Source organism: Rhea pennata, chromosome 36 (assembly GCF_028389875.1).
Source record: "Rhea pennata isolate bPtePen1 chromosome 36, bPtePen1.pri, whole genome shotgun sequence".
NCBI classification, from domain to species: domain Eukaryota; kingdom Metazoa; phylum Chordata; class Aves; order Rheiformes; family Rheidae; genus Rhea; species Rhea pennata.
In genome coordinates this window covers 436,174-463,779 of record NC_084698.1, presented here as the reverse complement: position 1 = coordinate 463,779, position 27,606 = coordinate 436,174, and the positions used below count along the sequence as shown (strand labels likewise).

Here is a 27,606-nt window from a genome sequence, read left to right as displayed (position 1 = left end):
GGCGGCGGCGGCGGCGGCCGAGGCGGGCGCCTGCCACGGGCCCCCCCCCCGCAACGGCACGGGCCTGGCGCAGCTCCGCGCCCGCGAGCTCCCCTGCGCCGCCCACGGTGCGCCCCCCCCTCCCTACACCCCGCCCGGACGCCTGGGCCCCTCTCCCTGCCTGCCCCGGACGCCTGGGCCCCTCTCCCGGCCTGCCCCGGACGCCTGGGCCCCTCTCCTGTCCCAGCCCGGACGCCTGGGCCCCTCTCCCGGCCTGCCCCGGACGCCTGGGCCCCTCTCCCAACCTGCCCCGGACACCTGGGCCCCTCTCCCGACCTGCCCCGGACGCCTGGGCCCCTCTCCTGTCCCAGCCCGGACACCTGGGCCCCTCTCCCAACCTGCCCCGGACGCCTGGGCCCCTCTCCTGTCCCAGCCCGGACGCCTGGGCCCCTCTCCCCAACCTGCCCCGGACGCCTGGGCCCCTCTCCCGACCCGGCCCGGACGCCTGGGCCCCTCTCCTGTCCCAGCCCGGACACCTGGGCCCCTCTCCCGACCTGCCCCGGACGCCTGGGCCCCTCTCCTGTCCCAGCCCAGACGCCTGGGCCCCTCTCCCAACCTGCCCCGGACGCCTGGGCCCCTCTCCCGACCCGGCCCGGACGCCTGGGCCCCTCTCCTGTCCCAGCCCGGACGCCTGGGCCCCTCTCCCTGCCTGCCCCGGACGCCTGGGCCCCTCTCCCAGCCTGCCCCGGACACCTGGGCCCCTCTCCTGTCCCAGCCCGGACGCCTGGGCCCCTCTCCCAACCTGCCCCGGACGCCTGGGCCCCTCTCCCGACCTGCCCCGGACGCCTGGGCCCCTCTCCTGTCCCAGCCCGGACGCCTGGGCCCCTCTCCCGACCCGCCCGGACGCCTGGGCCCCTCTCCCTGCCTGCCCCGGACGCCTGGGCCCCTCTCCCGGCCCGGCCCGGACGCCTGGGCCCCTCTCCTGTCTGCCTGCCCCGGACGCCTGGGCCCCTCTCCCGACCTGCCCGGACGCCTGGGCCCCTCTCCCTGCCTGCCCCGGACGCCTGGGCCCCTCTCCCGGCCTGCCCGGATGCCTGGGCCCCTCTCCCGGCCTGCCCCGGACGCCTGGGCCCCTCTCCCGGACCGCCCGGACGCCTGGGCCCCTCTCCTGACCAGCCCCGGACGCCTGGGCCCCTCTCCTGTCCCAGCCCGGACGCCTGGGCCCCTCTCCCTGCCTGCCCGGACGCCTGGGCCCCTCTCCTGTCTGCCTGCCCCGGCCCGGACGCCTGGGCCCCTCTCCTGTCTGCCCCCCCCTGGCCCGGACGCCTGGGCCCCTCTCCTGTCCCAGCCCGGACACCTGGGCCCCTCTCCTGTCCCAGCCCGGACGCCTGGGCCCCTCTCCTGTCTGCCCCCCCCCCAGCCCGGACGCCTGGGCCCCTCTCCTGACCTGCCCCGGACACCTGGGCCCCTCTCCTGTCCCAGCCCGGACGCCTGGGCCCCTCTCCTGTCTGCCCCCCCCCCCGGCCCGGACGCCTGGGCCCCTCTCCTGACCTGCCCCGGACACCTGGGCCCCTCTCCTGTCCCAGCCCGGACGCCTGGGCCCCTCTCCTGTCTGCCTGCCCCGGACGCCTGGGCCCCTCTCCTGTCTGCCCCGGACACCTGGGCCCCTCTCCCGACCTGCCCGGACGCCTGGGCCCCTCTCCTGTCTGCCTGCCCCAGACGCCTGGGCCCCTCTCCCGGCCCGCCCGGACGCCTGGGCCCCTCTCCTGTCTGCCCCCCCCCGGCCCGGACGCCTGGGCCCCTCTCCTGTCTGCCCCCCCCCCCCCCCGGCCCGGACGCCTGGGCCCCCTCCCAGCCTTCCCCAACACCTGGGCCCCTCTCCCTGCCTGCCCCGGACGCCTGGGCCCCTCTCCCGGCCCGCCCCCGGACGCCTGGGGCCCCTCTCTCGGCCTGCCCCAGACGCCTGGGCCCCTCTCCCGACCCGCCCGGACGCCTGGGCCCTCTCCCGGCCTGGACTCCTGGGCCCCTCTCCCTGCCTGCCTGCCCCTGGCCCGGACGCCTGGGCCCCTCTCCTGTCTGCCCCCCCCCCCCCCGGCCCGGATGCCTGGGCCCCCTCCCGGCCTTCCCCAACGCCTGGGCCCCTCTCCCTGCCTGCCCCGGACGCCTGGGCCCCTCTCCCGGCCCGCCCCGGACGCCTGGGCCCCTCTCCTGTCTGCCCCCCCCCCCCCCCGGCCCGGACGCCTGGGCCCCCTCCCGGCCTTCCCCAACGCCTGGGCCCCTCTCCCTGCCTGCCCCGGACGCCTGGGCCCCTCTCCCGGCCCGCCCCGGACGCCTGGGCCCCTCTCTCGGCCTGCCCCAGACGCCTGGGCCCCTCTCCCGACCCGCCCGGACGCCTGGGCCCTCTCCCGGCCTGGACTCCTGGGCCCCTCTCCCTGCCTGCCTGCCCCTGGCCCGGACGCCTGGGCCCCCTCTCCTGTCTGCCCCCCCCCCCCGGCCCGGATGCCTGGGCCCCCTCCCGGCCTTCCCCAACGCCTGGGCCCCTCTCCCTGCCTGCCCCGGACGCCTGGGCCCCCTCTCCCGGCCCGCCCCGGACGCCTGGGCCCCTCTCTCGGCCTGCCCCAGACGCCTGGGCCCCTCTCCCGACCCGCCCGGACGCCTGGGCCCTCTCCCGGCCCTGGACTCCTGGGCCCCTCTCCCTGCCTGCCTGCCCCTGGCCCGGACACCTGGGCCCCCTCTTCTGTCTGCCCCCCCCCCCCCCCCCGGCCCGGACGCCTGGGCCCCCTCCCGGCCTTCCCCAACGCCTGGGCCCCTCTCCCTGCCTGCCCCGGACGCCTGGGCCCCTCTCCCCGCCCGCCCCGGACGCCTGGGCCCCTCTCCCGACCCGCCCGGACGCCTGGGCCCTCTCCCGGCCTGGACTCCTGGGCCCCTCTCCCTGCCTGCCTGCCCGCCCGGACACCTGGGCCCCTCTCCCTGCCCGCCCGGACGCCTGGGCCCCTCCTGTCCTGGACACCTGGACCCCTCCTGTCCCAGATACCTGGGCCCCTCTTGTCCCGGACACCTGGGCCCCTCCCGTCCCGGACACCTGGGCCCCTCCCGTCCCGGACGGCTGGGCCCCCTCCTGCCCCAGATATTTAATTCCCTCCTGTCCCAGACTCCTGCCCCCCCCCCCCCCCACCCGAGGAGGTGCCACCGGGTGGGTGGGTGGGGATTGAGGGATGATGGGGGAAGGGAGGGGGGCCCAGGCGTCCGGGCGCATGACGCGACCCCCCCCCTTCCCCCCCCTTCCCGGCAGAGCTGCGGCCCTTCCAGTCGCTGCCGTTCGCCTCGCTGGCGGCGGAGCCCTTCGCCCTGGGGGGGCACCCGGGGGTGGCCCTGGCGCAGCCCTTCGCCGGCGCCTGCGCCCTGCTCGAGTGGGACCAGCTGGCCGGGCGCTTCCGGGCGCCCACCATCATCAACGGTGAGACCCCCCCCCCCCCCCCACCTGACCCCCACCCCAAACCCACCCGGAACCCTCCGGAATGGCAGGGAGACCCCAAAAGTGACGTCGGGACCCGCCCGTGTCGTCACCCCCCCCACCCCCGGTGACCCCCAAGAACCGAGCCGGGAAGCATCTAGCTGATGGTTGAGCTCCACGCGCCACGTCCTCCATGGGGAGGGGGGGGGGGGCCCTCAACTGCCCTTGTCCCCACGGGGTCATCGCCGGTGGCCCCATCTCCAATGAGGTCCCATCTCCTGCCCAACGTGTCCCCCCTGCCCCCCAACTGCCCTTGTCCCCACGGGGTCATCGCTGGTGGCCCCATCCCCAACGTCCCCATAGGGTCCTCACCATCGCCCCATATCCAACGTCCCCCACGTCCTTGTCCCCACGGCGTCATCGCTGGTGGCCCCATCCCCAACGTCCCCATAGGGTCCTCACCGTCGCCCCATATCCAATGTCCCCAACTGCCCTTGTCCCACGGGGTCATCGCTGGTGGCCCCATCCCCAACGTCCCCATAGGGTCCTCACCATCACCCCATATCCAACGTCCCCCACGTCCTTGTCCCCACGGCGTCATCGCTGGTGGCCCCATCCCCAACGTCCCATAGGGTCCTCACCATCGCCCCATATCCAACGTCCCCCACGTCCTTGTCCCCACGGCGTCATCACTGGTGGCCCCATCCCCAACGTCCCCGCAGGGTCCTCACCATCATCACCCCATATCCAACGTCCCCCACGTCCTTGTCCCCACGGCATCATCACCCCCATCCCCAACGTCCCCGTAGGGTCCTCCCCATCGCCCCCCATCTCCAGCCTTCCCTCCCCACCCCACCCCCCAACCCCACCTCCTTGTCCCTGCAGGCTCCTCGCCGGTGGCCTGCCACCCGCTGCAGCTGGGGGGGGCCCTGGTGGTGGTGATGGCCCCAACTGGGCGGCTCTTCGGCCGTGTGGCGCCGGGCCGGCGGCCCCGGCAGCCGTTTCGTGAGGCTCCAGGTTTTGGGGGCCGGGAGGTTACGTCGGCCCCACGCCGTGGCCAGCGCCCGCTTGGGGGGCCACTGGTTCCTGGGGGTGGCCGACAGCTCCAAGGCGGGCACCAGCACCCTCTTCCGTTGGGGGGGCCGGGGCTTCTACCCCCACCAGGCGCTGCGCCCGTGGCACCGCGACACCCACCTGGAGTTCTTGGAGCTGGGAGGTCGCCCGGCCATGGTGGTCTGCAGCGGTACCCGGCGGCCCTTGGTCTACCGGTGGAGCGGGGCGACCCAGGCCTTCGCGCCCCACACCGACATCCCCCACGTGCCCGACGTCTACGCCGCCAAGCACTTCCGCCTGCGGGGCCACGTCTTCCTGTGCCTCTCGCGCTTCCTGGGGGACGCCAAGGTGAGCGGGGACGGGGTGGGGTGGGGTGGGGAGAGGTTCTCCGTGGGCCGTGGCGCTCGAGGGGTGGCAGCGGGGGTCCGTCACGGGGCCGTGGGGGTCCATCGCGGGAACGTGGGGCCCGTCACGGGGCTGTGGGGTGCATCACGTGAACGTGGGGGCCCATCACGGGGCCGTGGGGTGCATCACGTGAACATGGGGGCCCATCACGGGGCCGTGGGGTGCATCAGGAGAACATGGGGCCCATCACGGGGCCGTGGGGTGCATCACGTGAACGTGGGGGCCCATCACGGGGCTGTGGGGTGCATCACGTGAACATGGGGGCCCATCACGGGGCCGTGGGGTGCATCAGGAGAACATGGGGCCCATCACGGGGCCGTGGGGTGCATCATGTGAACGTGGGGCCCATCACGTGGCTGTGGGGTGCATCACGTGAACGTGGGGCCCATCACGGGGCCGTGGGGTGCATCACGTGAACGTGGGGGCCCATCACGGGGCTGTGGGGTGCATCACGTGAACATGGGGCCCATCACGTGGCTGTGGGGTGCATCACATGAACGTGGGGGCCCATCACGTGGCTGTGGGGTGCATCAGGAGAACATGGGGGCCCATCACGGGGCCGTGGGGTGCATCACGTGAACGTGGGGCCCATCACGGGGCTGTGGGGGTCCATCACATGAACATGGGGCCCATCACGGGGCTGTGGGGTTCATCATGTGAACGTGGAGCCCATCACGGGGCTGTGGGGTGCATCAGGAGAACATGGGGCCCATCATGTGGCTGTGGGGTGCATCACGTGAACGTGGGGACCATCACGTGGCTGTGGGGTGCATCAGGAGAACATGGGGCCCATCACGGGGCTGTGGGGGTGCATCACGTGAACATGGGGCCCATCACGGGGCTGTGGGGTTCATCATGTGAACGTGGAGCCCATCACGGGGCCCTGGGGTGCATCAGGAGAACATGGGGCCCATCATGTGGCTGTGGGGTTCATCAGGAGAACATGGGGCCCATCACGGGGCCGTGGGGTTCATCACGTGAACACGGGGTCCATGGCGTGGTTATGGGGGTCCATCACATGAACATGGGGACCATCACGGGGCTGAGGGGTTCATCAGGAGAACATGGGGCCCATCACAGGGCTTTGGGGTTCATCACGTGAACATGGGGCCCATCATGTGGCTGTGGGGTGCATCACGTGAACATGGGGCCCATCATGGGGCTGTGGGGTTCATCAGGAGAACATGGGGTCCATGGCGTGGCTATGGGGGTCCATCACATGAACATGGGGCCCATCACGGGGCTGTGGGGTTCATCATGTGAACGTGGAGCCCATCACGGGGCTGTGGGGTGCATCAGGAGAACATGGGGCCCATCATGTGGCTGTGGGGTGCATCACGTGAACGTGGGGGACCATCACGTGGCTGTGGGGTGCATCAGGAGAACATGGGGCCCATCACGGGGCTGTGGGGGTGCATCACGTGAACATGGGGCCCATCACGGGGCCCTGGGGTGCATCAGGAGAACATGGGGCCCATCATGTGGCTGTGGGGTTCATCAGGAGAACATGGGGCCCATCACGGGGCCGTGGGGTTCATCACGTGAACACGGGGTCCATGGCGTGGTTATGGGGGTCCATCACATGAACATGGGGACCATCACGGGGCTGAGGGGTTCATCAGGAGAACATGGGGCCCATCACAGGGCTTTGGGGTTCATCACGTGAACATGGGGCCCATCATGTGGCTGTGGGGTGCATCACGTGAACATGGGGCCCATCATGGGGCTGTGGGGTTCATCAGGAGAACATGGGGTCCATGGCGTGGCTATGGGGGTCCATCACATGAACATGGGGCCCATCACGGGGCTGTGGGGTTCATCATGTGAACGTGGAGCCCATCACGGGGCCGTGGGGTGCATCAGGAGAACATGGGGCCCATCATGTGGCTGTGGGGTTCATCAGGAGAACATGGGGCCCATCACGGGGGCCGTGGGGTTCATCACGTGAACACGGGGTCCATGGCGTGGTTATGGGGGTCCATCACATGAACATGGGGACCATCACGGGGCTGAGGGGTTCATCAGGAGAACAGGGGCCCATCACAGGGCTTTGGGGTTCATCACGTGAACATGGGGCCCATCATGGGGCTGTGGGGTTCATCACGTGAACATGGGGTCCATGGCGTGGCTATGGGGGTCCATCACATGAACATGGGGCCCATCACAGGGCCGTGGGGCTCATCAGGAGAACGAGGGGACCATCACGTGAACATGGGGTCCATCACATGGCTATGGGGGTCCATCATGTGAACAAGGGGTCCATTACATGGCTGTAGGGGTCCCTCACGTGAACATGGGGACCATCGGGCACCCATAGAGTCCGTCATGTCCCCAGAAGGTCCATCACGTGGCCATGGGGGTCCATCAACTGAACAGAGGAGCCATCACGTGGCCACGGGTTCCATCACTATCCCTCATCCTTGAGGGCCATCACATGTCCATGGAGTCCATCACGTTAGTGTGAGGTCCATCACGTGGCCATGGGGTCCGTCACGTGGCCCTGGGGGTCCATCACCATTGCTCGCTCTTGAGGGCCATCACATCTCCCTGGGGCTCCGTCCCCACCCCGCGCCCTTGAGGGCCACCGCGTCTCCATGGGGTTCCTCACCACCGCTTGTCCTTGAGGTCCGGCACCAGCCCTTGCCATGATGCTCCTGCCCTCCACCGACCCTTCCCATGATGCTCCGGGCCCTCACCAACCCTTCCCATGATGTTCCTGCCCTCCACCGACCCTTCCCACGATGCTCCTGGCCTCCACCAACCCCTCCCACGATGCTCCTGGCCTCCACCGACCCTTCCCATGATGCTCCGGGCCCTCACCAACCCTTCCCATGATGTTCCTGCCCTCCACCGACCCTTCCCACGATGCTCCTGGCCTCCACCAACCCCCTCCCACGATGCTCCTGGCCTCCACCGACCCTTCCCATGATGCTCCGGGCCCTCACCAACCCTTCCCATGATGTTCCTCACCTCCACCAGCCCTTCCCATGATGCTCCGGGCCCTCACCAACCCTTCCCATGATGTTCCTCACCTCCACCAGCCCGTCCCACGATGCTCCTGGCCCCCACCAGCTCTTCCCCTGATGCTCCTGGCTTCCACCAACCCTTCCCATGATGCTCCTGACCCTCACCGACCCTTCCCATGATGTTCCTCACCTCCACCAGCCTGTCCCACAATGCTCCTGGCCCCCACCAGCTCTTCCCCTGATGCTCCTGGCCTCCACCAACCCTTCCCATGATGCTCCTGCCCTCCACCGACCCTTCCCATGATGCTCCTGGCCCCCACTGGCCCTTCCCATGATGTTCCTCACCTCCACCAACCTGTCCCATGATGCTCCTGGCCCCCACTGGCCCTTCCCATGATGTTCCTCACCTCCACCAACCCTTCCCATGATGCTCCTGGCCCCCACTGGCCCTTCCCATGATGTTCCTCACCTCCACCAACCCTTCCCATGATGCTCCTGGCCCCCACTGGCCCTTCCCATGATGTTCCTCACCTCCACCAACCCTTCCCATGATGCTCCTGGCCCCCACTGGCCCTTCCCATGATGTTCCTCACCTCCACCAACCCTTCCCATGATGCTCCCGGCCCTCAGCAGCCCTTCTTGTAGTGCTCTTGGCCTCCACCGACCCTTCCCATGATGCTCCTGGCCTCCACCAACCCTTCTCATGCCGTTCTCCTGGCCAGGTGATGCGTTGGGAAGGCTCCATGTTCCGGGAGGTGCAGCAGGTGCCAGCAAGGGGCTCCTTGGTCTTCCAGCCTCTGGCCTTGGCCGGCCAACGCTACGTGGTTTTGGGCAACGACTACGCACCCAGCCGGGTCTACCGGCTCGGCCCCGGCGGGCGCCTGGAGCCCGCCCAGGAGCTCATGGCGCCCACGCCCCGGGCCTTCGCCCCGTTGTCCCTGGGCCACCGGCACTTCCTCGTGGCCTCCAGCTTCAAGGGGGCCACGCAGATCTACCGGCACGTCACTGTGGACCTGGGCACCTGAGCGGGGACGGGGGGGAGTGGGCTGCGGTGAGGTGGGGCACCGGGTGCTTGAGGGACCGCAGGTGGTGGTGGTGGTGGTGGTGGTGGGGACACACGTCAGCCACCACGGCACCGGAGACCCGGAGGGGGTCGAGGTGGGCTGAAGGACGTGGGGACGTGGAGATGTCGGCCATCGGGGTCACCACGGGCGTCTGAGGGACACGGTAATCGTGGCACCGTGGACCTGGGCACCTGAGGGACATGGGGCTGGGGGGACATCAACCGCCATGGACCTACGTGCCCCGAAGGACCTGGGGACACTGGTCATCACGTCATCATGGACCTGGGTGCTTGACGGACGTGGGGACACTGGTCATCGCGTCAGCATGGACCCAGGTCCCTCGAGGACATGAGGACATTGGTCATCATGTCACTGCGGAGCTGGGTGCTTGAGGGACATGGGGACATCAGCCACCATGTCACCATGGACCTGGACACCTGAGGGACGTGAGGACATCAGCCACCATGTCACCATGGACCTGGGTGCCTGAGGGACATGGGGATACTGGCCACCACGTCATCATGGACCTGGACGCTTGAGGGATGTGGGGACACTGGCCACCACGTCACTGTGGACCTGGACACCTGAGGGACATGGGGACACTGGCCACCACATCACCATGGACCTGGACGCTTGAGGGACATGGGGACACTGGCCACCATGCCATCATGGACCTGGACACCTGAGGGACATGGGGACATCGGCCACCACATCACCATGGACCTGGATGCTTGAGGGACATGGAGACACTGGCCACCATGTCACCATGGACCTGGACACCTGAGGGACATGGGGACACTGGCCACCACATAACCATGGACCTGGATACCTGAGGGACATGAGGACATCGGCCACCATGTCACCATGGACCTGGACGCCTGAGGGACATGGGGACACTGGCCACCATGTCATCATGGACCTGGATACCTGAGGGACATGGGGACACTGGCCACCACATAACCATGGACCTGGGTGCCTGAGGGACATAAGGACACTGGCCACCAGGTCACCATGGAACTGGATGTCTGAGGGACATGGGGACATCGGCCACCATGTCACCACGGACCTGGATACCTGAGGGACATGGGGGACACTGGCCACCACATAACCATGGACCTGGGTGCCTGAGGGACATAAGGACACTGGCCACCATGTCACCATGGACCTGGACGCCTGAGGGACATGGGGACATCGGCCACCATGTCACCACGGACCTGGATACCTGAGGGACATGGGGACACTGGCCACCATGTCACCATGGAACTGGATGTCTGAGGGGACATGGGGACATCGGCCACCATGTCACCATGGACCTGGACGCCTGAGGGACATGGGGACATCAGCCACTATGGACCTGGGTGCCTGAGGGATGTGGGGACACTGGCCACCACATCCCCAACATCCCCATTGTCCCCCACGTCCCCTCCCAGTGTCCCCAATGTCCCCATTGGCCCCACGTCTCCCCGTCCTCAACGTCCCCATTGGCCCCACGTCCCCTCCTGGGGTCCCCAATGTCCCCATTGGCCCCACGTCACCCCCGTCCCCAACGTCCCCATTGGCCCCCCCATCCCCAAAGTCCCCATTGGCCCCACGTCCCCTCCCAGTGTCCCCAACGTCCCCATTGGCTCCACATCACCCCCATCCCCATTGGCCCCACGTCCCCTCCCAGTGTCCCCAACGTCCCCGTTGGCCTCACGTCCCCTCCCAGTGTCCCCAATGTCCCCATTGGTCCCACATCACCCCTGTCCCCAACGTCCCCGTTGGCCCCACGTCCCCAATGTCCCCATTGGCCCCACGTCCCCTCCCAGTGTCTCCAATGTCCCCATTGGCCCCATATCACCCCCGTTCCCAACGTCCCCATTGGCCCCACGTCCCCAACGTCCCCGTTGGCCCCACGTCCCCTCCCAGTGTCCCCAACGTCCCCATAGGCCCCACGTCACCCCCGTCCCCAATGTCCCCATTGGCCCCACGTCCCCTCCCAGTGTCCCCAATGTCCCCATTGGTCCCACATCACCCCTGTCCCCAACGTCCCCGTTGGCCCCACGTCCCCAATGTCCCCGTTGGCCCCACATCCCCTCCCAGTGTCTCCAATGTCCTCATTGGCCCCATATCACCCCCGTTCCCAACGTCCCCATTGGCCCCACGTCCCCCCCGTCCCCAACGTCCCCATTGACCCACGTCCCCTCCCGGTGTCCCCAACGTCCCCATTGGCCCCCCGTCCCCGCTGGCCCCACGTCACCCCCCGTGTCCCCCCCTCCCCCAATAACCACATTTACCACTTTTTAACATTTTTTAGAAATCGTTTCCCCTTTTCTTAATAAATTTGGCGGTGGGGGAGGGGAGGGAGGATTCGTGTCCCCCCCCCCACACACAAGTGCCACCGCGTGTCACCGGGGCCGCCCGGACGCCTGGGCCCCTCGCGGCGCCGCGGCCCCGGGGAGGGGACGTTCAGCAGGCGCTGGCAGCTCCTGGTGGGGACGGGGACATTTTTTTTTGGGGGGGGGGGGGTGTCACCCGGACGCCTGGGCCCCTCCTGGCTGGGGGGGGGGGGGGGTGGCCCCGGACGCCTGGGCCCCCTGTGGGGGGGGGGGGGAGGGGACGGACACACACACACACCGAGGGTACCTGCGGTGACGAGGTGGGAGGTCTCCGGGGGGGGGCGGCGGCGGCTGGTTTGGGGTCGGGGTGGGGGGGTGGGGGTGGGGGGGGGACATGGGTGTCACATCGCCACGGTGGCCCTGTCCCCTCCTCCCACCCCCCCCCCACCCCACCCCCGGTGTCCCCACGTTCTCCTCCAGGTCCACCGTGTCCCCCCCCCCCCCCCCCCGCCTTGGTGTCCTCCACCCCCCCCCCCAGTGTCCTCCACCGCCATGGTGTCCCCAGGTCCCCCCTGGTGTCCCCAGGTCCCCCAGTGTCCCCCCAGTGTCCCCAGGTCCCCTTTGGTGTCCTCCACCCCCCTGGTGTCCCCCCAGTGTCCCCAGGTCCCCCCCGGTGTCCCCAGGTTCCCCAGTGTCCCCCCAGTGTCCCCAGGTCCCCCCTTGGTGTCCTCCACCCCCCTGGTGTCCCCAGGTCCCCCATGGTGTCCTCCATCCCCTGGTGTCCCCACAGTGTCCCCAGGTCCCTCCTGGTGTCCTCCATCCCCTTGGTGTCCCCCCAGTGTCCCCAGGTCCCCCCTGGTGTCCCCAGGTCCCCCCTTGGTGTCCTCCACCCCCCTGGTGTCCCCAGGTCCCCCATGGTGTCCTCCATCCCCTTGGTGTCCCCCCTGGTGTCCCCAGGTCCCCCAGTGTCCCCCCAGTGTCCCCAGGTCCCCTTTGGTGTCCTCCACCCCCCTGGTGTCCCCCCCAGTGTCCCCAGGTCCCCCCTTGGTGTCCTCCACCCCCCTGGTGTCCCCATGTCCCCCCTGGTGTCCTCCATCCCCTTGGTGTCCCCCCAGTGTCCCCCCAGTGTCCCCAGGTCCCCCCCAGTGTTCCCAGGTCCCCCAGTGTCCCCACAGTGTCCCCAGGTCCCCCCTTGGTGTCCTCCACCCCCCTGCTGTCCCCAGGTCCCCCGTGGTGTCCTCCATCCCCTGGTGTCCCCACAGTGTCCCCAGGTCCCTCCTGGTGTTCTCCATCCCCTTGGTGTCCCCCCAGTGTCCCCCCAGTGTCCCCAGGTCCCCCCCAGTGTCCCCAGGTCCCCCCGGTGTCCTCCATCCCCTTGGTGTCCCCCCAGTGTCCCCCCAGTGTCCCCAGGTCCCCCCCAGTGTCCCCAGGTCCCCCCTTGGTGTCCTCCACCCCCCTGCTGTCCCCAGGTCCCCAGTGGTGTCCTCCATCCCCTGGTGTCCCCACAGTGTCCCCAGGTCCCCCCTGGTGTCCCCAGGTCCCCCAGTGTCCCCCCAGTGTCCCCATGTCCCCCCCTTGGTGTCCTCCACCGCCATGGTGTCCCCAGGTCCCCCCAGTGTCTCCATGTCCCCCTTGGTGTCCTCCATCCCGCTGGTGTCCTTCACCACCATGGTGTCCCCACGTCCCCTGGTGTCCCCCCAGTGTCCCCACGTCCCCCTTGGTGTCCTCCACCCCCCCGGTGTCCCCCCAGTGTCCCCCCCCCCGTGTCCCCTACCTGCCCTTGCTGCCACACTTGCACTTGCTGCCTGCGGTGGGACAAGAAGGGGACAAGGGACATGTCACCTCCAACCCCACCACCACCAAGGTGACACGGGGACCCTCGCGGGGGACCCGTCCGGTGGCACCGGGACGCCCCAGGGGACGTGTGACCCCGACGGTGGCACTCACTGAAGAGGACGATGACGCCGAGGACGCAGAGGACGGCGGCCACCACCAGGCCGGCCATGCGGAGGCGGTGCCAGTCTGGGGGGGGGGGACACACGGGTGTCCCCAAGGTGTCCCCAACGTCCCCCCTGGTGTCACCTCGTCCCCAACGTCCCCCATTGGTGTCCCCAACGTCCCCCGGTGTCACCTCGTCCCAAACGTCCCCCCTTGGTGTCCCCAACGTCCCATCTGGTGCCACCTCGTCCCCGACGTCCCCCCCTTGGTGTCCCCAACGTCCCCCCTGGTGTCACCTCGTCCCAACGTCCCCTCCTTGGTGTCCCCAACGTCCCATCTGGGGCCACCTCATCCCCGACGTCCCCCCCTTGGTGTCCCCAACGTCCCCCCTGGGGCCACCTCGTCCCCAACGTCCCCCCTTGGTGTCCCCAACGTCCCCCCTGGTGTCACCTCGTCCCCAACGTCCCCCCCTTGGTGCCCCCAACGTCCCCCCTGGTGTCACCTCGTCCCCAACGTCCCCCCCCCTTGGTGTCCCCAACGTCCCATCTGGTGTCACCTCGTCCCAACGTCCCCCCCCTTGGTGTCCCCAACGTCCCATCTGGTGCCACCTCGTCCCCGACGTCCCCCCCTTGGTGTCCCCAACGTCCCCCCTGGTGTCACCTCGTCCCAAACGTCCCCCCCTTGGTGTCCCCAACGTCCCCCCTGGTGTCACCTCGTCCCAAACGTCCCCCCCCTTGGTGTCCCCAACGTCCCCCTGGTGTCACCTCATCCCAAACGTCCCCCCCCTTGGTGTCCCCAACGTCCCATCTGGTGCCACCTCGTCCCCAACGTCCCCCCCTTGGTGTCTCCAACGTCCCCCCTGGTGCCACCTCGTCCCCAACGTCCCCCCTTGGTGTCCCCAACGTCCCCCCTGGTGTCACCTCGTCCCCAACGTCCCCCCCCTTGGTGTCCCCAACGTCCCCCCTGGGGCCACCTCGTCCCAAACGTCCCCCCCCTTGGTGTCCCCAACGTCCCCCTGGTGTCACCTCATCCCAAACGTCCCCCCCCTTGGTGTCCCCAACGTCCCATCTGGTGCCACCTCGTCCCAAACGTCCCCCCTTGGTGCCCCCAACGTCCCCCCTGGTGCCACCTCGTCCCAAACGTCCCCCCTTGGTGTCCCCAACGTCCCATCTGGTGCCACCTCGTCCCAAACGTCCCCCCTTGGTGCCCCCAACGTCCCCCCTGGTGTCACCTCGTCCCAACGTCCCCCCCTTGGTGTCCCCAACGTCCCATCTGGTGCCACCTTGTCCCCAACGTCCCCCCCTTGGTGCCCCCAACATCTCATCTGGTGTCACCTCGTCCCAAACGTCCCCCCTTGGTGTCCCCAACGTCCCCCCTGGTGTCACCTCGTCCCAACGTCCCCCCCTTGGTGTCCCCAACGTCCCATCTGGTGCCACCTTGTCCCCAACGTCCCCCCCTTGGTGCCCCCAACGTCCCCCCTGGTGCCACCTTGTCCCCAACATCCCCCTTGGTGTCCCCAACGTCCCATCTGGTGTCACCTCGTCCCAACGTCCCCCCCTTGGTGTCCCAACGTCCCCCCTGGTGTCACCTCGTCCCAACGTCCCCCCCCTTGGTGTCCCCAACATCCCATCTGGTGCCACCTCATCCCTGATGTCCCCCCCGCCCCCCCAGTCACACCAGTGTCCCCAACTCACCGTAGTAGAAGGGGTCGGTGACATCTGTGGGGGGGGGAGGGGCAGGGTCACTCCCGGACGCCTGGGCCCCCCCCCTCCCCTCCCCTCCCCTCCCTCCCCGGCCCAGTTTGGGCCCCCACCCCCTCCCAGTTCTCCCTCCTACTTCCCAGTTCAGGGTCCTTCCTCCCAGTTTGGGGTCACCGCCCTCCCAGTTCCCCCTCCCCCCTCCCAGTTTGGCGTCCCCCCTTTCCAGTTCCCCCTCCCAGTATGGGGTCCCCCCCAGTCCTCCTTCCCAGTTTGGAGTCCCCGCCCTCCCAGTTCCCCCCTCCCCCCTCCCAGTTTGGAGTCCCCCCATCCCAGTTCCCCCTCCCCCCTCCCAGTTTGGGGTCCCCCACCCTCCCAGTTCCCCCCTCCCCCCTCCCAGTTTGGGGTCCCCCCCATTCCAGTACCCCCTCCCCCCTCCCAGTTTGGGGTCCCCGCCCTCCCAGTTCCCCCCTCCCCCCTCCCAGTTTGGGGTCCCCCACTCCCAGTTTGCTTTCCCCCCTCCCAGTTTGGGGTCCCCCACTCCCAGTTCCCCCTCCCCCCTCCCAGTTGCCCCCCCCGTCCCAGTCCCCCCAGCTCACCGGGGGGGGCAGCGTCAGCAGTCGCTGGGGGCAGAACTGGGGGGGGGGGGAAGAGCGCTGGGGGGGGCGGGGGGGGCAGCCCCACAACTGCCCCCCCCACTGCCCCACAACTGCCCCCCTAAGTACCCGCCTGCCCCACAACTGCCCCCCCCACTGCCCTGCCCCACAACTGCCCCCCAAGCACCCCCCCACCCCACAACTGCCCCCCCACTGCCCTCCCACCTCCTCACTGCCCCCCCCACTGCCCCACAACTGCCCCCCCCACCCCCAACTGCCCCCTAATTGCCCCCCCACTACCCCTCCGCCCCACAACTACCCCAACTGCCCCCCCCAAAACTGCCCCCCCCCATTCCCCACCTGCCCCCCTACTGCGCCCTCACCCCCGCTGCCCCACAACTGCCCCCCACAACTGCCCCCACCCCCCAACTGCCCCCCCACTGCCCCCACAACTGCCCCCACCCCATAACTTCCCCCCACTGCCCCTCATCTGCCCCCCCACAACTGCCCCCCAACCCCCAGCTGCCCCCCCACTGCCCCACAACTGCCCCCCACAACTGCCCCCACCCCCCCAACTGCCCCCCCACTGCCCCCACAACTGCCCCCACCCCATAACTGCCCCCCACTGCCCCCCATCTGCCCCCCCATAACTGCCCCCCACCCCCCAGCTGCCCCCCCACTGCCCCACAACTACCCCCACAACTGCCCCCACCCCATAACTGCCCCCTACTGCCCCCCCGCTGCCCCTCCACCCCCCAACTGCCCCCCCCCAACTGCCCCCCCCGGGCACCTGCGAGCAGCAGCAGCCCCCCCAGGGCGGCGCAGGCCATGCCGCGACCTCCGACCTCTGACCTCGACCTCTGGGACCTCTGACCCCGACCCTGACCCTGACCCTGGCCGCCGATCTGAGCGGGGGGGGGAGGGAAGAGGGGAGCGGTGGGGGGGCGCCCGGACGCCTGGGCCCCTTGGGGAGGTTGGGGGAGGGGATGGGGGGGGCGCCCGGACACCTGGGCCCCTCGGGGAGGTTGGGGGGTGCCCGGACGCCTGGGCCCCATGGGGAGATGGGGGGGATGGGGGGGCGCCCGGACGCCTGGGCCCCTCGGAGAGGTTGGGGGAGGGGATTGGGGGGGGCGCCCGAACGCCTGGGCCCCTTGGGGAGGTTGGCGGAGGGGATGAGGGGGCGCCCGGACGCCTGGGCCCCACGGGGAGGTGGGGGGGGGGGGGATGGGGGGGCGCCCGGACGCCTGGGCCCCTCGGGGAGGTGGGGGGGGGGGGGATGGGGGGGCGCCCGGACGCCTGGGCCCCTCGGGGAGGTTGGGGGGTGCCCGGACGCCTGGGCCCCGTGGGGAGATGGGGGGGGATGGGGGGGGTGCCCGGACGCCTGGGCCCCTCGGGGAGGTGGGGGGGGAATGGGGGGGGGGCCCGGACGCCTGGGCCCCTCGGGGAGGTTGGGGAGGGGAGGATGGGGGGCAGCCCGGACGCCTGGGCCCCTCAGGAAGGTGTATGGGGGGGGAGGGGTCCGGACGCCTGGGCCCTTTGGGTGGGGCCGGACGCCTGGGCCCCTTCGCATTCCAGAGCAGGGTGGAGTTTGGCCCGGACGCCTGGGCCCTTATGGGTGGGGCCGGACGCCTGGGTCCCTGAGGCAGTGGGGGGGGGGGGAGCGGGGGAGGGGAGCTCCCGGACGCCTGGGCCCCCCCTCGAGCTGCAGGCTGGGGAAAAGGAAGAGACTCGGACGCCTGGGCCCCTCGGACGCCTGGGCCCCTCGGAGCTCCGGGGCAGGGCGGGATTCGGCCCGGACGCCTGGGCCGGCCCGGACGCCTGGGCCCCTCACGGGGTGGCGGGGGGGGGGGGGGGCGTCCCCGGACGCCTGGGCCCCTCTCGGGCTGGAGCTGGGAGGGGGGGCGGGGGGGGGGTGGTGGCTGTTCCCGGACGCCTGGGCCCCTCTCGGGCTGGAGCTGGGGGGGGGGGGGGACTGTTCCCGGACGCCTGGGCCCCTCTCCCGGCACAGCCTGGTGCCAGATAAGGCAGGCGGGAGCCAGGCGGTGCCACCGGCCCCGGACGCCTGGGCCCCTCCTGGGGTTGGGGGAGGAGGGGGCACCCGGACGCCTGGGCCCCTCCTGCTGGGTTCAAAGGGGAGCCCGGACAGGCCGAGTGCCCCCCCCCGCCAAGGGGCCCAGGCGTCCGAGTCCCCCCCCCCCCCCAAAAGGGGCCCAGGAGTCCGAGACCCCCCAAAAGAGGCTGAGGCGTCCGAGTGCCCCCCTAAAAGGGGCCCAGGCGTCCGATTCCCCCCCCCCCAAAAGGGGTCCAGGTGTCCGGGACCCCCCCCCAAAGGGGCCCAGGTGTCCGAGACCCCCCTCAAAAGGGGCCCAGGCGTCCGGGTGCCGGTGCCCCCCCCCAAAAGGGGCCCAGGCGTCCGAGACGACCCCCAAAGGGGCCCAGGCATCTGAGACCCCCTCCCAAAAAGGGGCCCAGGAGTCCGGGACCCCCCCCCAAAAAAGGGGCCCAGGCGTCCGGGTGCCCCCACTCACCCCGCCCGCGCTCTCAACCGTCGAGCCGGGAAACGCGAGGGGGGGCGGGGCCGAGGGCGGGGCCTGGGGCGGGAGGGGCGGGGGCCTCGGCGCGGAGGGGGCGGGGGCTTGTGGTAGTCGGTCTAATTAGGGTGCCCGGGGGGGTAATTAGGGTCCGGGGGGGGGGGTGCTTGCACACGCGTGACCCCCGACCCCTCACACACGCATGACTCCGAACCCCACGTGTGACCCCTGACCCCCTTGCACACGCGTGACCCCGACCCCTTGCACACGTGAGACCCCTGACCCCCTTGCACACGCATGAACCCCAACCCTTTGCACGTGCGTGACCCTGGCCCCCTCGCACCCACGTGACCCCTTGCACACGCGTGACCCCAGCGCTCGCTCACGCTTGATCCTGACCCCTCGCACACGCGTGACCCCCAATAGTTTTGCACACACGTGACCTCCAGCCGCTCGCACACCGCGTGACCCCAGCACTCTCTCACACGTGACTCCCCCCCCCACCCTTTGCACACATGTGACCCCGGCCCCTTGCACACACGTGGTCGCTTGCACACGCGTGACCCTGGCCCCTTGCACACGTGTGACCCCGACCCTCGCACACGTGTGTCTGCGGCCCCTTGCCCACGCGTAACCCCTTGCCCACGTGTGACCCCGACCCCTTGCCCGCGCGTGACCCCGACCCCTTGCACACGCGTGTGGCTCCGCTCGCCCTGGGGCGTTTTTTTATTGCCGGTCCAATATGGGGGGGGGGGCTCCGGGGCGGGGGGGAGGGGCAGGTCCCGTCGGCGTCTGCAAGGGGGGGGGGGGGGGGAGGAAGCCGCTGTCAGCGGGCCCAGGCGTCCGGGAGAGCTCCCCCCCCCCCGCCCCCGCACAAGGGGCCCAGGCGTCCGGGTAATGCACCCCCACACATGAAAGGGGCCCAGGCATCCGGGTGCTCCCCCCCCCCCCAAAGGGGCCCAGGCATCCGGGTTCCCCCCCCCCCACACACATGCAAGGGGCCCAGGCGTCCGGGTTCCCCCCCCACCCCCACTCCCAAGAAGGGGCCCAGGTGTCCAGGTCCCCCCCCCACCCCCCACCCCCAAGAAGGGGCCCAGGCGTCCAGGTCTCCCCCAACCCCCCCCACCCCAACAAGGGGCCCAGGCGTCCGGGTCCCCACCCCCTCCTCAGGAAGGGACCCAGGCGTCCAGGTCTCCCCCCCCCCCCAAGAAGGGGCCCAGGTGTCTGAGTCCCACCCCCCCCCCCAAGGGGCCCAGGCGTCCGGGTCCCCACCCCCATCCCCCCTCAAGAAGGGGCCCAGGTATCCGGGTCCCCACCCCCCACCCCAACAAGGGGCCCAGGTATCCAGGTCCCCCCCCCCACCCCAAAAAGGGGGCCCAGGCGTCCGGGTGTCCCTCCCCCCCCCCCCAAGAAGGGGCCCAGGCGTCCGGGTCCCCACCCCCCTCACCCCCAACATGGGGCCCAGGCGTCCTGGTGTCCCCCCCCTCCAAGAAGGGGCCCAGGCGTCCAGGTTCCCCTCCCCTACACTCCCCAACGAGGGGCCCAGGCGTCCGGGTCCCCCCCCCCCGTAAGAAGGGGCCCAGGTGTCCGGGTCCCCCCCCACCCCAACAAGGGGCCCAGGCGTCCGGGTGTCCCCCCCCACACACCAGTAAGAAGGGGTCCAGGCATCCAGGTCCCCCCCCCACCCCAAGAAGGGGCCCAGGCGTCCGGGTGTCCCCCCCCCCCCCGTAAGAAGGGGCCCAGGCGTCCGGGCTCGCTGAAGCCACCCAACCACCCCGCAGACGTAGCCCGGCTCCTCCTCCGGCTCCTCCTCCGGCTCCTCCTCCGGCTCCTCGGCGGCCGTCGACGGCTCTCGACTCGTCCCAGTTGTCCCCGCGGAGGTCGCGGGCGACCCACGGTGTCCCAGGTCGTGGCGGCGGCCGGCGACGGCCCCTCGGTGGCCGTGAACTCGTCCACGCGGAAGACCCAGCGCCCGGGGACGCCCACGTTGGAGGTCCGCCCCACGCGCAGCACGGCCGGCGTCCGCGAGCCCGGCACGTTGTAGTAGTGGGTGTCGTCGCCGCTGTTGAAACCCACCTGGAGGGGACCCATGGGTGCTGCCGGCGGGGCCCTGTGGCCTCCGTGCCCACCCTGGGGCAGTCATGGGGACGCCCCGTGGACGAATCTCCTCGGCTCTGCCCATGGAGGTGGCCACCATGGATGGGGTCCCACCACCGTGTCCCCTTTAACGTGCCCACGGAGGTGGCCACCATGGATGGGGTCCCACCACCGTGTCCCCTTTAACGTGCCTGTAGAGGTGGCCACCATGGATGGGATCCCACCACCGTGTCCCCTCTAACATGCCCATGGAGGTGGCCACCATGGATGGGGGTCCCACCACCGTGTCCCCTTTAACGTGCCCCATGGAGGTGGCCACAATGGATGGGGGTCCCACCACCATGTCCCCTCTAACATGCCCATGGAGGTGGCCACCATGGATGGGGTCCCACCACTGTGTCCCCTCTAATGTGCCCATGGAGGTGGCCACCGTGGATGGGGGTCCCACCACCATGTCCCCTTTAAACGTGCCCATGGAGGTGACCACCATGGATGGGGTTCCCCCACCATGTCCCCTCTAATGTGCCCATGGAGGTGGCCACCGTGAGTGGGATCCCACCACCGTGTCCCCTCTAACGTGCCCATGGAGGTGGCCACCATGGATGGGGTCCCACCACCGTGTCCCCTTGGAGGTGGCCACCCTGGATGGGATCCTCCTGTAACGTCCCCTTAGCCCTGTGCCCAGTTGGGGGCGTGGGGGGGGGGGACGTGACACCTTTGGGTGTCCCCATGTCCCCACGTCCCCCACCCCACCCTACCCTGGACCCACCTGGGCCGGGATGCCCCCCAGGCCTGTGTGGGGGTCGCCCCCCGTTGGAGATGCCCGTGGTCCATTGGATGCCACCGTAGTTGAGCATGATGAAGGCCGTGACGTCATCCATGGCCAGCACGGCCTGGAAGGTGTTCACCTACGGGGGGGGGACATCATTGTCCTCTATGTCCCACCACGTCCCTCCATGTCCTTCCGAGCCCACCACCACGTCCACGGGTCCCTCCTCGCCCCACGTCCCACCACGGCCTTCCGAGCCCACCACCACGTCCACGGGTCCCTCCTCACCCCACGTCCCTCCATGTCCTTCCGAGCCCACCACCACGTCCACGGGTCCCTCCTCACCCCACGTCCCTCCATGTCCTTCCAAACCCACCACCACGTCCACGGGTCCCTCCTCACCCCACGTCCCACCATGTCCTTCCGAGCCCACCACCACGTCCACGGGTCCCTCCTCACCCCACGTCCCACCATGTCCTTCCGAGCCCACCACCACGTCCACGGGTCCCTCCTCGCCCCACGTCCCTCCATGTCCTTCCGAGCCCACCACCACGTCCACGGGTCCCTCCTCGCCCCACGTCCCTCCATGTCCTTCCGAGACCACCACCACGTCCCTCTACGCCCCCATGTCACCCCACATCCTTGTGTCCTTCACACATCCACGTGTCCTTCACACGTGTCCTCCAGGTCCTCTACATTCCTCCACGTCCCTGTGACCACCCCCCACTCCCGCCGTGGTCCCACCTTCTTGCTGGCCGTGCCGAAGTACGCGGTGCCAGGTGGCCACGAAGGCCCAGGTGGGCTGCGGCATGGGGTCGCCGGGGGCCACGGCCGGACGCAGGTCCCGGGCCAACCTGGCCAGCAGCTCGGGGTCCTGGGTCTCGCGGTAGAAGACGTCTCCGCCCCGGCGCGTGTCCACGTCGGCCCAGTACGGCGCCACGAAGGGGCGGTGGCCCGGCAGGGGGAAGGGGTGGGGGGTGAACTCGGGCACCCCCACCCCGAACGACACCACGCCGTTGTTGTTCACCTGCCCGACCCGAGGTGGCACCCGTCACGACGTGCGGGTCCCCGAGGCGCCGTGGTCCCACCTAGGGCGCCCCGAGCCTCCCCGAGTCGTGGTGGGCCCCCTCCCTCGCCAAGCCGCGGTGGTCCCACCAAGGTCCCACCATGAATCCTCAAGCCGTGGTGGCCCCAAGTATCTCCATACATGGTGGTCACCAAGCTATGGTGGTCCCAAGCCATGGTGGCCCCACCCAAGACACCCTGAAGCCATGGTGGTCCCAAGCCATGGTGGTCCCAAGTGTCCCCAAGCCATGGTGGTCCCAAGCCATGGTGACCCCACCCAAGGCATCCTGAAGCCATGGTGACCCCGAGCCATGGTGGTCCCAAGCCATGATGGCCCCACCAAAGGCACCGTGAAGCCATGGTGGTCCCAAGCCATGGTGGTCCCAAGTGTCCCCAAGCCATGGTGGTCTCAAGCCATGGTGACCCCACCCAAGGCATCCTGAAGCCATGGTGACCCCGAGCCATGGTGGTCCCAAGCCATGATGGCCCCACCAAAGGCACCGTGAAGCCATGGTGGTCCCAAGCCATGGTGGTCCCAAGTGTCCCCAAGCCATGGTGGTCCCAAGCCATGGTGACCCCACCCAAGGCATCCTGAAGCCATGGTGACCCCGAGCCATGGTGGTCCCAAGCCATGATGGCCCCACCAAAGGCACCGTGAAGCCATGGTGGTCCCAAGCCATGGTGGTCCCAAGTGTCCCCAAGCCATGGTGGTCTCAAGCCATGGTGACCCCACCCAAGGCATCCTGAAGCCATGGTGACCCCAAGCCATGGTGGTCCCAAGCCATGATGGCCCCACCAAAGGCACCGTGAAGCCATGGTGGTCCCAAGCCATGGTGGTCCCAAGTGTCCCCAAGCCATGGTGGTCCCAAGCCATGGTGATCCCACCCAAGGCATCCTGAAGCCATGGTGACCCCAAGCCATGGTGGTCCCAAGCCATGATGGCCCCACCAAAGGCACCGTGAAGCCATGGTGGTCCCAAGCCATGGTGGTCCCAAGTGTCCCCAAGCCATGGTGGTCCCAAGCCATGGTGACCCCACCCAAGGCATCCTGAAGCCATGGTGACCCTGAGCCATGGTGACCCCAAGCCATGGTGGTCCCAAGCCATGATGGCCCCACCAAAGGCACCGTGAAGCCATGGTGGTCCCAAGCCATGGTGGCCCCAAGCCATGGTGGTCCCAAGCCATGGTGGTCCCAAGCCATGATGGCCCTACCCAAGGCACCCTGAAGCCATGGTGGCCCCAAGCCATGGTGGCCCCAAGCCATGGTGGTCCCAAGCCATGGTGGCACCACCCAAGACACCCTGAAGCCATGGTGACCCCAAGCCATGGTGACCCCAAGCCGTGGTGACCCTCCCCTCCCCCACCCAGGGCACCCCACCCCCCTCCCCACGGCACCCCAAGCCCCACGCACGTAGAGCGAGCGGTGGGGGCGGCCGTAGAAGACGAAGGGGCGGCCCAGGGCCACGGGGGGGCTCATGCCGTCGTCCTCGCGGGGGGTCCGGCGGTCGCCGACCCCCGACCCGAAGGGGTAGAGAGGCCCCCCTGGGGGGAGGGGTGGAGAGGTCCTGAGCACCCCGGGGTGCTCGTGACCCCCTCTCCCCCTCCCCCCCCCACCACCTGGCCACCCACCTCCCAGTAGAGGCCAGGGATGTCCACCCAGTACAGACCTGGGATCTCCGTGGTGTCACCCACCCCCCCCTCCGCCGCTCCCAGTATGGACGTGGGAACCCCCCAGTATGGGTGTGGGACCCATCCAGGGTGGGCTTGGACCTCCCCTGGGACCATCATCTTGGGACCACCACCCCCCCTCCTTCCCCAGTGTGGGTGTAGGACCTCCCCCAGTATGGGCCTGGGACTCCCAGTATGGACTTGGGACCCTCCCACTATGGGTCTGGGCCCCCCAGTATGGACCTGAGACCTCTTCGGATGGGTGTTGGACCCCCCCCACCGCCACCAGTATCGCCCTGGGATTCCCAGTATGGATCTGGTACTCCCCAGTACGGGTGTGGGACCCAACCAGGATGGACCTGGCACCCATCCGGTGTCATCCTGGGCCCCCCAGTATGGAACTGGGTTCCCCAGTATGGGTGTGGGGCCCCCCAGTATGGGCGTGGGACCCCCCCCCAGCTAAGGATGTGGGACCTTGGAGCTCCCAGTATGGGACTGGGATCTCCAGTACGGGTGTAGGATCCCCCCTACACACACACACACTTCCAGTATCACCCAGGACCCTCCCAGTATGGGACTGGGACCCCCCACCCACCCACCCACCCATGGGTGCCCCCCCCCCCGCCGCTGTCCTCACCCTCCACCGGCGTCATCGTGGGCTGGGGGCTGCTGAGCACCGGCTCTGGGTGGGGGGTGGGGTGGGGGTGGGGGAGGGGAGGCAGGGGGTCACCCCATGGTGGGGGGGGGACCCTCGCCCCACCCCCACCCCCCACAGCGTCACCCTGGTCACGCTCGATGTCACCTGGTGCCACCACCCACGTCGCCTCCCTCCCCCCCTTCCTCCCCCCTCCGGTTGGTGTCGTCCCCCGGTTGGCGTCACCCCAATGGTGTCACCCCCACGGCGTCTCCCCCACGGCGTCACCCCCATGGCGTCACCCACATGGTGTCACCCCATGGCATCACTCTCATGGTGTCACCCCCACGACGTCACCCCACAGCATCACCCCGATGGCATCACCCCATGGTGTCACCACCCTGGTGTCACCCACATGGTGTTACCCCCATGGCGTCACCCCACGGCATCACCCCACGGCGTCACCCCCACGGTGTCACCCCCACGGTGTCACCCACATGGCGTCATCCCTTGGTGTCACCCCACGGCGTCACCCCCACGGTGTCACCCCCACGGTGTCACCCCAATGGCGTCACCCACATGGTGTCATCCCTTGGTGTCACCCCCACGGTGTCACCCCCATGGTGTCACCCTCATGGCATCACCCTCATGGCGTCACCCCACGGTGTCACCCCCACGGTGTCACCCCCACGGTGTCCCCACCCCCGGTGTCACCCATGTCTCCCCCCCCCAACCGGCGCGTCCCCAACTCACCCAGCAGCAGGAGGAGGAGGAGGAGGAGGGGGGGGAGGAGCAGGGCGGGAGCCTTCGTCTGCCGGGACCTGGCGGGCGGAGGGGGAAGGAGCTGGGGGGGGGGCACAGGGCTCTCCCACCCCCCCCGGCCCTCCGTCTGTCCGTCCATCTGTCCGTCCGTCCATCCGTCCATCCCTCCATCCCTCCACCTCCATCTCCACCTCTTCATCCACCTTCTCTCCATCCCTCCATCCACCTCTTCCTCCCTCCATCCACCTCTTCCTCCATCTCCACCTCCATCTCCACCTCCTCCATCCACCTTCTCTCCATCCCTCCATCCACCTCTTCCTCCATCTCCACCTCCCTCCATCCCATCTTCTCTCCATCCCTCCATCCACCTCTTCCTCCATCTCCACCTCCATCTCCACCTCCTCCATCCACCTTCTCTCCATCTCTCCATCCACCTCTTCCTCCATCTCCACCTCCCTCCATCCCATCTTCTCTCCATCCACCTCTTCCTCCATGCCCCCCCACCACCTCCATCTCCACCTCTTCATCCACCTTCTCTCCATCCCTCCATCCACCTCTTCCTCCATCTCCACCTCCCTCCATCCCACCTTCTCTCCATCCACCTCTTCCTCCCCCCATCCACCTCTTCCTCCATCCCTCCACCACCACCTCCATCTCCACCTCTTCATCCACCTTCTCTCCATCCCTCCATCCACCTCTTCCTCCATCTCCACTTCCCTCCATCCCACCTTCTCTCCATCCACCTCTTCCTCCCCCCATCCACCTCTTCCTCCATCCCTCCACCACCACCTCCATCTCCACCTCTTCATCCACCTTGTCTCCATCCCTCCATCCACCTCTTCCTCCATCTCCACTTCCCTCCATCCCACCTTCTCTCCATCCACCTCTTCCTCCCCCCATCCACCTCTTCCTCCATCCCTCCACCACCACCTCCATCTCCACCTCTTCATCCACCTTGTCTCCATCCCTCCATCCACCTCTTTCTCCATCTCCACCTCTTCATCCACCTTCTCTCCATCCCTCCACCACCACCTCCATCTCCACCTCCCTCCATCTCACCTTCTCTCCATCCACCTCTTCGTCCCTCCATCCACCTCTTCCTCCATCTCCACCTCCATCTCCACCTCCCTCCATCCCACCTTTTCTCCATCCACCTCTTCCTCCCCCCATCCACCTCTTCCTCCATCGCTCCACCACCACCTCCATCTCCACCTCCTCCATCCACCTTGTCTCCATCCCTCCATCCACCTCTTTCTCCATCTCCACCTCTTCATCCACCTTCTCTCCATCCCTCCACCACCACCTCCATCTCCACCTCCCTCCATCCCACCTTCTCTCCAGCTCCACCTCCTCCATCCACCTTCACCCCATCCCCAGGTGCGCGTCCCCCACCAGCCTGTCCCCACACGTCATCCCTGTCCCCGTGCAAGCATGTTGTAGCGTGTTGCAGGCTGTGGCGTGCTGTAGCGTGCTCAAGCATGTTGCAGCGTGTTGAGCCCGTGTTGAGCCATGTTGAGGCGTGTTGCATGTTGCAGCATGTTGTGGCGTGTTGAGCCGTGTTGCGTGTTGCAGCACGTTGCAGCATGTTGTAGCATGTTGCAGCATGTCGTGGCGTGTCACAGTGTGTCGTGGCATGTCGTGGCGTGTGCACTCACCCCAGCTCCATGGTGGCGGCAGCAGCTGCCCCAGCTTCTGCCCGAGGCCCCTTTTATGGCACTGGGAGCACTGGGAGGGACTGGGAGGGAAGTGGGAGGGACTGGGAGGGACTGGGGGGAGCTGGGGAGACTGGGAGGGACTGGGGGAACTAGGGGGGCTGAGGGGACTGGAGGTACTGGGAGGCACTGGGGGAACTGGAGGGACTGGAGAGACTGGGGGGACTGGGAGGGACTGGGGAGACTGGGGGGAACTAGTGGGGCTGGGGGGAACTGTGGGGAACTGGAGGGACTGGGGAGATTGGGAGGACTGGGAGGGACTAGGGGACTGAGGGAAACTAGGGGGGACTGGGAGGGACTGGGGAGACTGGGGGGAACTAGGGGGCTGGGGGGAACTGTGGGGAACTGGAAGGACTGGGGAGGCTGGGAGGACTGGGAGGGACTGGGGGACTGAGGGAAATTAGGGGGGACTGGGAGGGACTGGGAGGAACTGGGGGGGAAGGGGAACTGGAGGGGCTGGGGAGACTGGGGGGAATTTGGGGGGACTGGAGGGACTGGGGGGAACTGGGAGGGACTGGGGAGACTGGGGGGGAACTAGGGAGGAGTGGGGAGACTGAGGGGGACTGGTATGGTCTGGGGGAGACTGGAGGAACTGGGGGAAACTGGGAGGGACTGGGGACCCCCCCCGGTCACACCGGCCTCCCTCTGTCCCTGCTCGTCCCCCACCCCCCACCCGCAGGGGCCCAGGCGTCCGGGTGCCCCCCCCTTCCTGGAGGACCCAGGTGTCCGGTTACTGCCGCTCCTTCCTCTCCATCACCCCCCCCCTCAAAGGGCCCAGGCGTCCGGGTCCCCCCCCTCGCCGGGGGTGGGGGGAGAGGGGGAAGAAGGTGCCCGGGGATTCCCCTTCCCCCTCCCCCCGCCCCGCCGAAGGGGCCCAGGCGTCCGGGTTCCTCCCCCCC

The 27,606-nt window shown here is 69.2% G+C and overlaps 3 protein-coding genes across 3 annotated transcripts; 1 reads left to right on the top strand and 2 right to left on the bottom strand.

The window, feature by feature from the left end:
* Window positions 1-4: 4 nt before the first annotated feature.
* LOC134152960 (leucine-rich repeat LGI family member 4-like) lies at window positions 5-11,220 on the top strand (the record flags this gene model as incomplete). The annotated part of the gene is given in 5 exon segments (XM_062598720.1): window positions 5-107; window positions 3,272-3,436; window positions 4,319-4,380; window positions 4,382-4,834; window positions 8,580-11,220. Coding segments are annotated over 5 exon segments (1,086 nt in total), but the record flags the coding sequence as incomplete, so codon positions are not given.
* On the bottom strand, window positions 11,201-18,039 carry LOC134152968 (FXYD domain-containing ion transport regulator 3-like). Its single transcript, XM_062598730.1, has 8 exons — window positions 18,001-18,039; window positions 16,261-16,376; window positions 15,474-15,509; window positions 14,872-14,895; window positions 13,187-13,261; window positions 13,014-13,044; window positions 11,547-11,590; window positions 11,201-11,389 (listed from the first exon to the last, which is right to left on the bottom strand). The coding sequence occupies exons 2-8, from the start codon at window positions 16,298-16,300 to the stop codon at window positions 11,370-11,372; spliced, it is 270 nt and encodes an 89-aa protein (XP_062454714.1). The 5' UTR covers window positions 16,301-16,376; window positions 18,001-18,039; the 3' UTR covers window positions 11,201-11,369.
* On the bottom strand, window positions 17,080-26,837 carry LOC134152959 (sushi, nidogen and EGF-like domain-containing protein 1). Its single transcript, XM_062598719.1, is given in 10 exon segments — window positions 17,080-17,107; window positions 19,785-20,077; window positions 20,868-20,918; window positions 20,920-21,006; window positions 21,612-21,642; window positions 21,644-21,894; window positions 23,343-23,473; window positions 24,237-24,281; window positions 24,987-25,054; window positions 26,651-26,837. Coding segments are annotated over 10 exon segments (996 nt in total). The 5' UTR covers window positions 26,662-26,837.
* Window positions 26,838-27,606: the final 769 nt, after the last annotated feature.

Bases quoted from the DNA above. Each gene is read 5' to 3' on its own strand.
- LOC134152968 (XM_062598730.1), bottom strand. From the start codon at position 16,300: ATGGCCTGCGCCGCCCTGGGGGGGCTGCTGCTGCTCGCAG. The intron at 13,262-14,871 runs GTGAGTTGGGGA...CCCCCCCCCCAG, and splicing joins CACCGACCCCTTCTACTACG to ACTGGCACCGCCTCCGCATG. The intron at 11,390-11,546 runs GTACCCTCGGTG...CGTCCCCACCAG, and splicing joins CTCCCACCTCGTCACCGCAG to GAGCTGCCAGCGCCTGCTGA.